Source organism: Neopsephotus bourkii, unplaced genomic scaffold (genome assembly GCF_033783945.1).
Source record: "Neopsephotus bourkii isolate Nb327-2 ecotype Australia unplaced genomic scaffold, CSIRO-AGI_Nbou_v1 NB_1388, whole genome shotgun sequence".
Lineage (NCBI taxonomy): Eukaryota > Metazoa > Chordata > Aves > Psittaciformes > Psittacidae > Neopsephotus > Neopsephotus bourkii.
The window spans coordinates 769,532-782,540 of record NW_026901866.1 but is presented as its reverse complement, the minus strand read 5'-3'; the positions used below and the strand labels follow the sequence as shown (position 1 = coordinate 782,540).

The 13,009-nt window shown below is 36.8% G+C and overlaps 1 protein-coding gene across 5 annotated transcripts in view; it reads left to right on the top strand.

The window, feature by feature from the left end:
- Positions 1-13,009, top strand: part of NPAS3 (neuronal PAS domain protein 3) — a 613,669-nt gene that overhangs the window by 421,392 nt on the left and 179,268 nt on the right. For all 5 annotated transcript variants that reach the window (XM_061367584.1, XM_061367583.1, XM_061367585.1 and 2 more), the window contains one exon: positions 4,113-4,202. In XM_061367584.1, coding sequence (XP_061223568.1) covers positions 4,113-4,202 — 90 coding nt within the window. The remainder of the gene's footprint in view (positions 1-4,112; positions 4,203-13,009) is intronic.

Genomic DNA, 13,009 nt, shown 5'->3' with positions numbered 1-13,009 from the left:
TACTCTTCAGTATATAATATAACCTCTGTTATGTTGCCTTGAACCTTCTCTGAAGTCTGCTGCTCTCTTGGCATGCACAAAGGACGTACGCTTTATGAAAAATTGAAAATTTTCAACACACATTACTTAAATAATAAATATTCATAAATAATACCTATGAATAACGAATGAGACAGTCCTTCAGAACTATTGTTTGACCTGTATAAGGAACAACAAAATTGTCACAAAAGTGGTCCATCTCAGCCCTTTCATACTGGCAGGAGGAGCTGCCTTGCATTGGAAGGTAGCTGTTTCTGCCCATATTTTTATTGTCATTTTTCTTAGGTATTAAGCATTGAGCTTAGTACTTGGGGCCCTTGTTCTAATGTCTTTGTACTGTGGGCATAGTAGTTCACTGTTCCATTAGCTGTTAATCAGTGGCATTTTCAAAATATGATTAAATACTTTCTGATTTTGCTCTAGTGAATAAAATATTAAATTCGGTCAGTATTTGTACCCAAGGATAACTTCAGGGAGGTGGGAAAGAAAATGGAGAAAGAAGGACTGACCAGGACATAGTAGGCTCAATTAGCATAATGAATGGATTTTATGGCATGGGAAGTAACTAATCATGCAAGAAGCCAAGGAGTTGTGGGCATGCTGCGTTGGCCCTGCCAGTCCATCAGTGGTACCTCCTTAGAACCTTCATTGTAAAACTAGGAGGCAAGAAAGAAGGAGATCAGAAAGAAAGAGAAGAAAAGGGTAAAGAATTAAAACTGTTTAACTGGAAGGTAGCAATCAGAGTCAATGGCATGGAAAAGCAGCAAGTGCTTAAGACGTCTAGCACTCCTCACTTTAACGCTCTTCCCAGTTGCTGGTAACTTTCTGGACCTCAGTCATGAAAGTTGAAATTTCTTTGTACAATTCTGTCAACCAGAGATAGTTTTATTTATATTTTTCCAGCAAAACTGTTTTCAGGCAATTCCAAAACAGGAAAACATTTCTGCCTAATCAGTACTAGAAGCTTTCTTCAAAGTCATTTAGAAGTCTTAATTCCTAAATAAGATGATGTGTAAAAAAGAAGCAGGAAAGCCATCAGTGACTCAGAATTATATTTTGATGTTCTTAGAAAACTCCAGATATGTTAGATAATTACACACTAATGTAAATCCATCTGAGAAACTTCAGTCTTGGCAGCTTTACCCACCTGTTGGTTGTTCTGATGTTCCTGAGTGGCCTGACTCTCGGGTACGTGAGCATTTGCATGGCATACCTTCCCACCAGCTTCTGCACCAAGGCAGCGATATCTTGCCACAGTGCAGCATTAGACACAGTCTGGTCAGATCTGTCATTATCTCAACCCCTCGTGCCCCACACTGGGTGCCAAAAAGAACTGTTGTGGTTTAAGTCCAGCTAGTAACTCAGAACCATGCAGCCGCTTGCTCACTCTCCCCACTTCCCCCCCCCGAGGGATGGGAAGGAGAATCGAAAGAATGTAACTCCCACGGGTTGAGATAAGAGCAGTCAAATAACTAAGGTATAACAAACCACTACTGCTACCACCAATAATAGTAATGATAAGGGAGATAACAAGCGGAGAAAATACAACTGCTCACCACCAGCCGACCGATACCCAGCCCAACCCAAGCAGTGATCTAGCCCTTCCAGGTAACTGCTCCCAATTTATATACTGGGCATGACGTGCTGTGGTATGGAATACCCCTTTGGCTAGTTTGGGACAGTTGTCCTGTCTCTGCTTCCTCCCAGCTTCTTGTGCACTGCCTCACTGGCCAAACATGAGAATAAAAGTCCGTGATCGGAGTAAACGTTACTTAGCAGCAACTAAAAACATTGGTGTGTTATCAGTGTTGTTCTCAGGCTAAAGTAAAAAACACAACACTGCACCACCTACTAAGAAGGAGAAAAATGACTGCTACAGCTGAACCCAGGACAGTAGTGTGCTAAAGAGACCAGATCATTAATGTGTTCCAACTGTATTTAACTCTCTTGAGTAAAAGAGCAAGGGGACTGCACTAAAAGCCTGGATATCAAATATCATGATCATGCCAACTAGTAGCAACCTGAGGTTAGACAGAAACGTCTAGCAGACTTGTCATTAGATACAGAACTATTATGGATATTTGAAGCACCTGTGTACATGCTGTCAGATCTAGGAAAACCGAGCCCTGCAGATAGGCTGGGAATCTGATTCAGTATTCTGGATCACCATATTCACCTGATTCATTGTTGCTTGTGGAGAATGGTGTCCTAGCAAGAGCACATATAGGTGGCCGGGGAATCTGGGTGATAGTTCTCAGTTTTCTTTCTAACAGAGGATTAAACTAATTCCCTCAAATGTGAGACAGAGCATCAGGAAAACTAAAACCAAGACCTTTAAAGACTTACTCTTCTATGTGACAATGAAAGTGGATAGTAGCAACAGAAATCATACATGGTGGGGGAGATCAAATGTGTAAAGGTTTTGATTGTCCTTGTATGGATCTAAGTTTGAACTTTACTATTCCAAATTTTCCACCTGTTATTGATGTTAAAATTCAAGGAACTGGTGTTAATCATTTGAAAAGAAATGATGATGATTTATAAGAGGCCATAAATGGCTTGCATAATATAAATGTTTTTACATGAAGAAAATCTATGCAGATTTACATTTTTATTAATTCATAAATATAAATTAGAGTCTTTCTTTAATGCAGTGACTTTAGTGAGGGTTTGTTTTCCAATGTGTGATTTATTCTTTTTAGAAAACACAGATTTTTGAACTAATTCCACCACCTACTACATCAGAGAGGGGTGAACACTTGCCAAAGATAGCTTCTGACCAGCAGCGTGTTAGAAATTAATCAAGAAGCAGAAGAATAAAAAAAATAAAAACCCTCAGAAACCACTGTTCTGTATTTCAAAAGATGTGAAATGATTACATATCGCCATCAGATTTGGGTGCATCTCCTATTTTTTCTTCCAAAGCCAGGCTGATCTCTCAAATTGTACAGTTATATATTACTCTACACGTACCTTTATTCCAAAGGGGTATTTGGAGTGGGATTTCTAGGGATTGTTTCTTGTTCATCCCAAGATTTGGAGTGGTTCTTATTTTCTGAGTTGTTTTAGCATTTCTAATTTCTGTAATTTTGTGATTTTACTTCTGCAATAGTGAATGCTTCTTTGCCAATAATCAAGCTCATAAGAAGCATAAAAGTAAAGGTACACACAGTGTATGAGAGGCAGTTTCTTCCTGGTGAAGATGTACTCTTATTCCTAGAGGTATATTTCTGTCTTGATGTGCAGTGATTTACTGTGAGTGTCAGTTTAGAATACAGTCCTTTGTTTATTAACTGCACTCATGTTTCAAAAGGTGTGCATTAATCTCTGTAGTCGTATTTGGTTTTTGCAGTTGCAGTGGAAACCACATCCAAAGACTTGAACCTGTCAAAGTAAAATCTGATCTAGAGTTTTACACCAAAGGGATGAAATTCATAACATTTCTGTAGACCTAACCTGTAAACATATTTACAGTAATCTGCTGATTGGCTTTGTTTGTTGTATCACAAAAGGAAATAGGGTGTGTGTGTGTGTGTGTGTGTGTGCACGTGCGCGTGTGTATAATCCTCAATTAATTAACAAATTATTGAGGTCCATAGTGGTTTGAGTGATGGTAGGATTTTATTTTCTCTTTTTCAGTTTTCGGAAGTGGAAATTCTCAGCTTTGATTCTGGGGGGGGAGGGGGGCGGGTCTGCTTACCATTTGAGTGGAAGGTATTTGTTTTCCATATTTATTCTTCCTGTAAAAAAAAAAACAAAACAAACATTTTATTTTTCTATATTTCTTCTGTCATGCAAATGAGAGATATTTTATGCAGTATATGACAGATGTAAGATGACAATAAATCCTTGAACTTTGGAATATACTCATATGCTGTTTGTTAATATATTGGTAGATTATAAAGGAATTGTCTTAAGGACTCAAATTAAAAACACTGTTATAGAAATCAGAACATTTTCCTAAATACGTTCTGTGATGCCTTTGTTTGAATCTATTTCTATCTGGAATGTACAATTTTTTATTAATCTATTCTCTTTTTTTCTTTTTTTTTTTTTTTTCACTTACTTTGCAGTCCCTGGATGGATTTGTATTTGCACTAAATCAAGAAGGAAAATTTTTGTACATTTCAGAAACTGTCTCCATCTATTTAGGCCTGTCCCAAGTAAGTACATGCTTTCAATTTTAGAACATTGAATATGATGTGTTCTTCTGTTTATCGTTCTTAAAGAAATAATGATTTTGTTTCTACATTTTATGTGAATTATTGAATTAGTCATTTAAAGTTGCATCTGGTTCATCCTGAGAAGTAATTGAAAAATGTATCTATCAGTACTGGAGGTTGCGATAAGATAAACTTGTGTCTGAAAACTTTCTGCCATGAAGGATCATTATTAATTTATTGAGAACAAATGAAGTTTCTTTTCTCAGTTGTTTTGAACTTTAAACCTCTGTACCTGATAGGAAAGGGACACACTAATAGTACTTCCCTTGTGTCCTATTACTGGATGTTTATGGAGTACCCTGCATTATCCAGGGAGCTGACACGATGACAGGGAGTCATTTGGAGTCAAGAAATGCTGAGAGACCATTAAAATGTCTTGCAGGGAGGGTTCCGACAAGGACACATTTTGCTGCTTTCATAAATGCTCACTAATATGGAAAGACAAATTTATAAAATATTTTAATTGTTTTATTTAATTGCTGACCACTGTTTGTCAGAGTTTAAAAGGCAGGACAAAAGTGGGGGAAAAGAAAAAGTTGCCTGTTGATGCTTATTGCTGCAGCATTCAGAAATGTTTAGGAAGGATAGCTTCTTTCTGCTTGTACTTAGAGATGCAGCAGAAAGGTTTTGCATGATTTTAAGAGTAGGATAATCTAATGCTGTTGCAGTCACCAGAGGAAAAAAGAAAAACTGAGGTAATATTTATTTCAGCTTCTTTAAATTGGGATTTATAGTGCTATGAGGAGACAACTATTAGCACTGGCAACTGTCAGTTTTGCTGTACTCCTACAATGATATGGCAAATTTTAACATTTGGTGCAGAAAAAGCCTAATTTTAAATATTATCTGGTGAGGATCTGAATAGAGGTTCATTAACTCCTCAAAGAACATGCAAGCAATTGTCTGTAATAAGTTCAGTAATTGTTATTTTGTGCTGGCTTTAGCAAACCAAATGATAGAAATGGAAACAGAGCTGTTTCTAACTCGTATCAGCAGTCTTGTCTGTCATTTAAGTCCCTCATTTTGTAATAGGCTTTAATTCCTGTCTTAATCTGTTTGGGAGTTAGTATCAGGAATCTCAGATTTTGAAATTGGTGCGCCACCATGTTGCTAATACAGTAAAGAATTGGAACTTTAATGTTTATTATTGTCTTATGCTCATATTAATCTGTTTTATGCATAGTATCCAACAAAGTTTAATAAGCCAGTAAAGAAGAAGGATGGATAATTAGTTTAAGCAGGTAAATGCTAATTAGGAAACTCCTGAAAGGCATCCATTATACACTAGCTTAAAACAAATTTTACAGCCCTGGTTAGTGGTGTAATCCAAATTCTGTCAAGGCAACTGCATTTTCTGTAATTGAGATGTGTATGTTTGCTTTGCATAACAGATGGCTCTGTATGCTTAGACTGATAGCTAGGAAAATAATAATTGCATTATTCTGGCCAAAAGAATATTAGCTCTTGGGTTTTGGCCATTTCAGTCAGTCCTCCTGCCAGCACAGCATATGCACATATATGGATTGGATTTTCAAGGAAATTGATGCATCTGGAATAGTGTGGCCATCTGAAATATCATCTGTTCAAGAAAAATTTGGCTTTAACCCTATGCTAGTCTCCTGTTAAAAGCATTTGCTGCCACTGTCTTTTTAACTGTAGGAGTTGGTAAATTTTTTCTTACTCTGAATTTACATCATGCTGTTAAGACTTTACACTTCATCTTGATCCCCATATATATTTCAAACAAGTGTTCAAATAAATAAATTGGTTTTGCCTGTTAGAGTGTTTGATATATCGGCACAAATGTTTCCTTGTGTTCACTACTGAAAGTATTGATGGAAAACCTAACAAAAATCAGAACCAGGAGGGTGGATTTTAACACAATAATAGATGACATACAGTTTAGTTCGAGGTGTCCTTGCCCATGGCAGGGGGGTTGGAGCTAGATGATCTTAAGGTCCTTTCCAACCCTAACCATTCTATAATTCTATAATTCTGACATCTACTGAGCATTACTAAAATATCTGTGGTTTTCGCTGTTCTTCTGTCTTTATGGAGACACTGTATATCTCAGACCCACTGTATTTATATTTTTAACATATTATTCTCTTGGTATATTTTTATATAGCTAGATCTCTTAATGATAAAAGAAATACTGTATTTGCTTGTTAGTAAATCACTATTCAAAGATTATTCTTTACAAAAAAATATTAGCAAGAATATCCATAAAATCCTTTTTCAAACTGTACATGTAAATGTTACTGTTTGCATGACAACAGTCGAAAAACACCTGTGAACACTGTTTCTGGAGTCGTCCAATATGATACATGTGGTGATGAATTTCTTGCATGGCAGGTAAACATTGATAGTTCCCTATCCTGACACTCTGCAGCTATATATTTGTATGGAATAGCTAGGTAATTTTGCACTTCAGAAAGGCTGGATGTACATTATAAGCATTTTTATATGAATCATCTTCAAGTGTTGATTTTGGAGTCTTACTTTCTAGTCAAATGTCTTCTCAGAGCCTTCATCCTTGTTTGTTTTGTTTTGTTTTGTTTTAACTAGTTTCTTGAAATAATGTACAATATATTTTGTACTTGTAAAGCAGAATCTCATGTCTCTTACCTAAAGGAAAATAGACCTTGTACCAAACCTTAGCAGGTGAAAACAGTTTTTCATGGAACCCAATTTTTCTCTTTTCTAAACATTGGAAGTCAGTGATACAAAACAAATGGATGCGGATGTTCTAAGATAGCTGCAGGGCTAATAGTAAAGGAATCTGATAAAATAGTGTCTTGGGAAGTAGCCTGGCAATGATGATAATAAACTTACTCCTGGCAAAAATAACAGTAAACAAAAATTGCAATATATACTCTCTTGTCATTATAATGAATGTAACTTGCATGTAGACACCCATAGATATATATGGTTTAGGCACTTTGTTATCCAGTTAATACTAACAAAGTTATTTTGGCAGCTGTAGATTTTAGAGCACACTGTGAAATTGAAATCAGAGTGGTTTCAGAGGACAGAGATGCATTTCAAAGTAGAGGGAAAGACACAAAGTTAGCTGGAAACAGTGAGAGAAGGAAGAGAATAAAAGTGACAGAAATGGTCCAAAATCTCCAAGTTATACTCTTGGCTGTACAAGTTGTCATAGCTCAATTATACTCAGGACAAGCCGAAATAGCCCAACATACTTTCCAGTAGTCAATAGTTTCAGGAACTATGGTATTTTTCAGAAAACCCAGACATATCTAGAAATGTGCAATACAGCCAGGTTTTCTTCCATGGCTTGGACAATGTGACCTGTGACAATGTAGCTTTTGCGATGCAAACATCTTTTTACACTGAACCTGTGCAGTGATGTAAAAACGTTTTGTCTTCATACATATCTGTTTTCTGATATTTTCAAGTCAACAGGTAATTTCTGATACCAGGGTAACTATCATCTTTTTGAATACCTGGTCCTTGATTTCCTTTTAGAAATGGGATGAGATTTCACAAGTAGATGGCTAAATTCAGTCACAATATCTGGGCATTGAAGAAACACTCAGATCACTCCTTCAGGCTCTTAGAAGTCAGTATCAGTGCTTACTTCAGAGATTTCAATTAAAAGGATGCTGAGGAGGGACTATTCATTAGGGACTGTAGTGATAGGAGAAGCGGCAATGGGTTAAAACTTAAACAGGGGAAGTTAAATTGGATATAAGGAGGAAGTTCTTTACTGTAAGGGTGCCCAGGGAAGTTGTGAGTGCTCCGTCCCTGACGGTGTTCAAGGCCAGGTTGGACAGAGCCTTGGGTGACATGGTTTAGTGTGAGGTGTCCCTGCCCATGGCAGGGGGGTTGGAACTTGATGATCTTAAGGTCCTTTCCAACTCTTAACTATTCTGATTCTGTGATTCTAAGATTCTGTAAGCTGGTTAAGATACTTTTGCTTTCAGGAAACAAGTTCTTAGTCACCTCTCACCAACAGTTATAGTCAACAAAATTATTACCTATTGTTTCCCCTCTGTGAGGTCCACATCTTAAAGTAAAATATTTCCTGCCTTTACTCCTACTTGTCCAGGATACAGACCAGGTTTGCAAATTGGACTGTTGAAAAGAGAGCTCACTAAAAAGGAGCAGTGCAGCTGCAGGCATAATAGGAGATAATAGAGATGAAGAAGGGGAAGAAAAAAAAAAAAAAAGAGAGAATAAATTGTGAGGTTTTGTCCTTTTTAAAACAAAGCAGTCAAAACCAACAGGTATATTACATGTGTACTGCATTACTAGTAGCATAACTTATCTCTTTATTTTGGCTTTCTGTGCATTTGTTCTCTGAAATGGCAAATAAAATTATAGCTACAGCACACAAATACAAGGTCAAATAAATGACAGTACTCATTCTATTTGTGAAGCTATTCTGAAAAGGAACCATGGTGCCAAATGTGGCTTATTTGAATAATAAAGAAGAATTAGATTCCCCTGATAACTTGGCTGAGGGCCAATAAATCACTGGAGGTTAAGAATGCTTTGCAACTGCCATGTATTTCTTTTGCTTTTACAAAGCACAAACCTCAACTTCTATGCTCTACCTGTTTTTCAATGCAAATCAAGTTCAGGTTAATAGATGGTTAAAGGATTGCTCTTGTGCTCTGTTTGCTAAAAAAAACTACATAAAGAAGTCTTGATACTTAAATTCATTATGTAAATTCTGCCTTATTTCCCCCCCTGTGCCATTACCTAAATAAAATAAAAATAATAATATTTAAAGAATACAAGGAAAAGCCTATCAAAAAAAAGCCAGGAACTTTACAGGAAAAGTACATTTTTTTAAGCCATTCTAGACAATAACCAATTGAGAAGACAGCTTGCTTTTTCTTTTCTTTTTTTTTTTGGTTGCTGTTTTAGTGTTCTGAATTTAAATATTACAGTGTAGAATGAGCTTTCTGCTCAGTTAGCAAATTGGTGCACTGGCATTGATAATTTTTTTATAGCTTCCCCCCTAAAATTAGTAAACAAAAGCCTGGGAAATGCAGTGTTGGTCATGTGTTTTTTAAAGAAGTTTTTTACTTTAATGTTCAGTACAAGAAAGTTCCTTTGCTCTTATGTTTTATGCTGAAAGAAGTGAGCAGTGGAGGAGCTCTATTGAAATAGAACGGCTCTAAGGATTTTGAGAGCAGTACGAAAATATAAGTATCAAAATAATTCAGAAACAGTACAAGGCACAGTGGCACATTATCAATTTACAACATTTAAATTGATAAATGCTTGGTGGTGAAGGCCTACAAGGGCACTTTGAAAAGCAAATAGCGACCTGGTGAAGAAATTGATTTTTCCTCCCCGAAAATGACTGCATGATGCATCATTTGACTGCATGCTGTCCAAGTGCTTGACAGAGATAATCTCAGCAATCCCACGGGTGACCTTATCGTTCTCACCAGGGCAACTTTGTCTAGGTTCTGACTTTGTGCATGTCAAGGTTTCTTCAGGCAGGATCCTTAGGGGGAAAAAGTTCCTCTGTTCGATCCAGATATTGAACCACTCTTCAAGGCACCCCCCCACACACCCAAAAAGGCAAGCTTGTTTCTTTTCTTCATAATTATGAATGAACTGAACAAGAGAAAATATCTATAGACACAGTATCTTTGCTGAAGCCATTATTGCCTTTTCAGTGTAGCTTAGTTTAGCTCTCAAAGGAGAAAGGATACCTGCCATTAGAGGTTATCAGACACAGTTGAGAGGTTCCAAAATGTATGGCACTCTCCTACATAACAGAAATATCCTGCCCGCTTTTGTTCTCACACTCGCTGTTCGCAGCTTTATTTTTGCTCAGGAAAAGATTTTGCTGTTGTCACAGGATTTCGTATCAGTGTCCAATAATTTTTTTCTTTATGCCTTTTTTTTAAAAAATACGATCTCAGCCCAGAAACTTTTAAGACAACTCAAGTGCAAATGACAAGCTGACAAGAAGTCCTGAACATCAACATCAATATGCATAATTTTGCATAGATACTCTGTAACAACCTTCACTGTATAGTCTTGAAGTGATCCAAACCAGTCTGTTTTATCTGTTTATTACAAAACTGGTTTTGTCTAGCACAGGAATATATTGCCCAAACTATGAAGAACAAAGACATTTAAAGATTTGCAGGATTTTTTTTAAAGTACTTCATATAACAAACAAACTGCTTTTCGTGTACGGTTATAATTGTTAATTATAATTACTGATTAGGAACCTACTGAAAGCAGCAAATGTTATGCTCTGTTTGGTACCCCAAAGCCCACTGCCTTTGACACCCACAGTTCACCGTATTCAACCTCTTTTACCTCTTTCTTTCATCCACAACATTAATTCTGAGTGAACAAGACGTGCTTCCTTGCTTTTGACAAGATTTGCTGCAGTCTCATGCGACAAAAACCCAACACTCATTCCAGATTCAGAAAGTAGGATTTATAACAGCATTTTAATTTAATGTTGGATGTCGAACATATAAAGAGATCACAGTAGTACTAGAGCTGAAAATTGATGCCTTTTTTATTAGTGTCCTCTCAGAAGTGGGTGAGCCGCTGTTTGTGCAATGGAGCACAGAGCACCACAGTCAGATGAATGAGGATATGCTATCTGCAAGGAATCATATTTCAAACCACTGTCTGCTTCTATTGATGTGCTTAGAGTTGAAAGGTTATGCTAGTAAATGCCATCAGAATTTTCAGCATTAGAAATCTGTGGAATAATCTGCTGACTGTCACTTTATAGTCAGTCCAAATGCAATATAAGTAATGCTTTACTGTTTTTTTAAACTCAAAATTAACTTATTGATACTGATCATGTTGTTTTGCTTATTCTTCTGCAGCATGTTTAAATACTGCCAATGGTATTGTCTTACAGGGTCCACTGACTATCGCTCTCTGTTGAGTTAACTAAAGGAATTCAGAATGTCATTTTACATGAGAATCATGTTCCCTTTATTTATTCTTTTGAACATATTTTACCAGCCATTGAGGCTGAAACATTGAAAGCCTTTATGCAGAAGGGATTCACTGGTTAAAATGAATCACACAAATTCTCCATGCAATAAAATATAGCCTCATTGGTTTAACGCTTGAAGGCTGAAGACTTTTCATGTCACTTAATAATTTCTAGCATTTGATGTTAAAAATAAGATTTTGATAAGGTATTTTCATTGCACTTGTTAACTCTTTCCAGTACTACATAAGACAATTTGCCTTCTGGTGGATGCAGTGTTTTCAGATTCTTTTAAGTAAAACGTCTGGAGAAAATGGTTAAGGCAATTTAGCTATTTTACATTTGTCTTTCCTATTAAAGCAAAGACAAAGAGTTTTCCTGAATTAACATTCATATTATCCAAATTAGCTACAGAGTAGTTTGGTATCTTTTTTTCATTGCATTGTAACATATTTGTGTGGAAGTTGGAGAATATTCTATATATAGACACTTAGTAAAACAAACAGCTGTGGAATAATTGGGAGGAAAAAACAGATACTGGTAGGAAAAATACAAATTTGGCATAAAGATTTTTTCCATGCTATCCTGACACACTAGAAATGGGGGGGGGGGGGAACTCAAAAATTAAGTATTTTACCTTCTAAGAGTAAGGTCAAAAAGTCATTCTACTAGTGAGTGATCAAAGTTTCATGTCTAAAAATAAATAAATAAATTCTAATTTATAGGGTTCAATTACTCATAAGGAAACATGTTTTCAAATCCTTAAATGATGCACTGATTCTAAAGACTCTCTCTTACATCAGATCCTTGCTTGAGTCAGGATAAATGAAAATCCTGACTCAAATGTTCTCCAATGTATGAAATGATTCAAGATTTGTAATAGTGATACAGCACAGGTTCACTCGAGAGAATTCCCATTCCAAGCATTTCAGAAAGGCTGGGTCAGGCCACAGAAACTCAAAAATTGGCCTAAGATTATGAAATAAATAAAGCAGTGCCTGTATGTATTAAAGCCACAGTCACTTAATGGATTTGAGCTAAAAATAACCCCGAAACAAACAAACAAATTTAAAGTTAGATCAATTAAGCGATATCTTCCACTGCAAATCCTCACTAATAGTTCTACCAGTCCAACTCAGGGGTTGCACATGAAAGCACAAGATCAGGACCAAGCAGCTCAGAAAAAGGGTAAAAGACATGTCTTAATTTGGTTTTGCCGGTATCTGGTGTTAGTGCAGCCTCAATCAGGGCTTTACTTGCTCTGTTCTCAGAGTTAACAGAGGAATCCTCTTCTGGAGAGTGTATTGGTAAGAGAGGAGAAGCATTCTAAATTGTATGGAGACTATCATGACTGCAAGTAAGTGTGGGATCTAGCCAAGAAAACCTCCACATCAAAGCCTTTTTGTGCTTAATCCCCCAGGTTTGCAGTGGAAATCCAAGGCAGTCACACCCATATGCTCTTGCTCTTCCAGTGTTAAGATTCGTTTGTCACTCCCCGTTCACCTTCAGCATTAAAATAGACCTATGCTGCCTTAGCATTTTAACCTCCTGTTTCTCTGTATTTCTTTCTGGCATTTGGACCACAGTGCTATCCACGACATCCTCTGTTCATGTTTCCAGTCGCACAGAGGCTGACACCAGCTTCCTGCTAAAGTTACAATGTGAGAGGGAATGTACACAGATTGGTTTCTGCATTTACTGGACAGGGGAAAGGAGCATCAGAAAACTTGGCAGGCTTACTGCAAACCCATATTTTATCTGTGTTGCTCAGCTGAGTTCCTCAACAGCATTC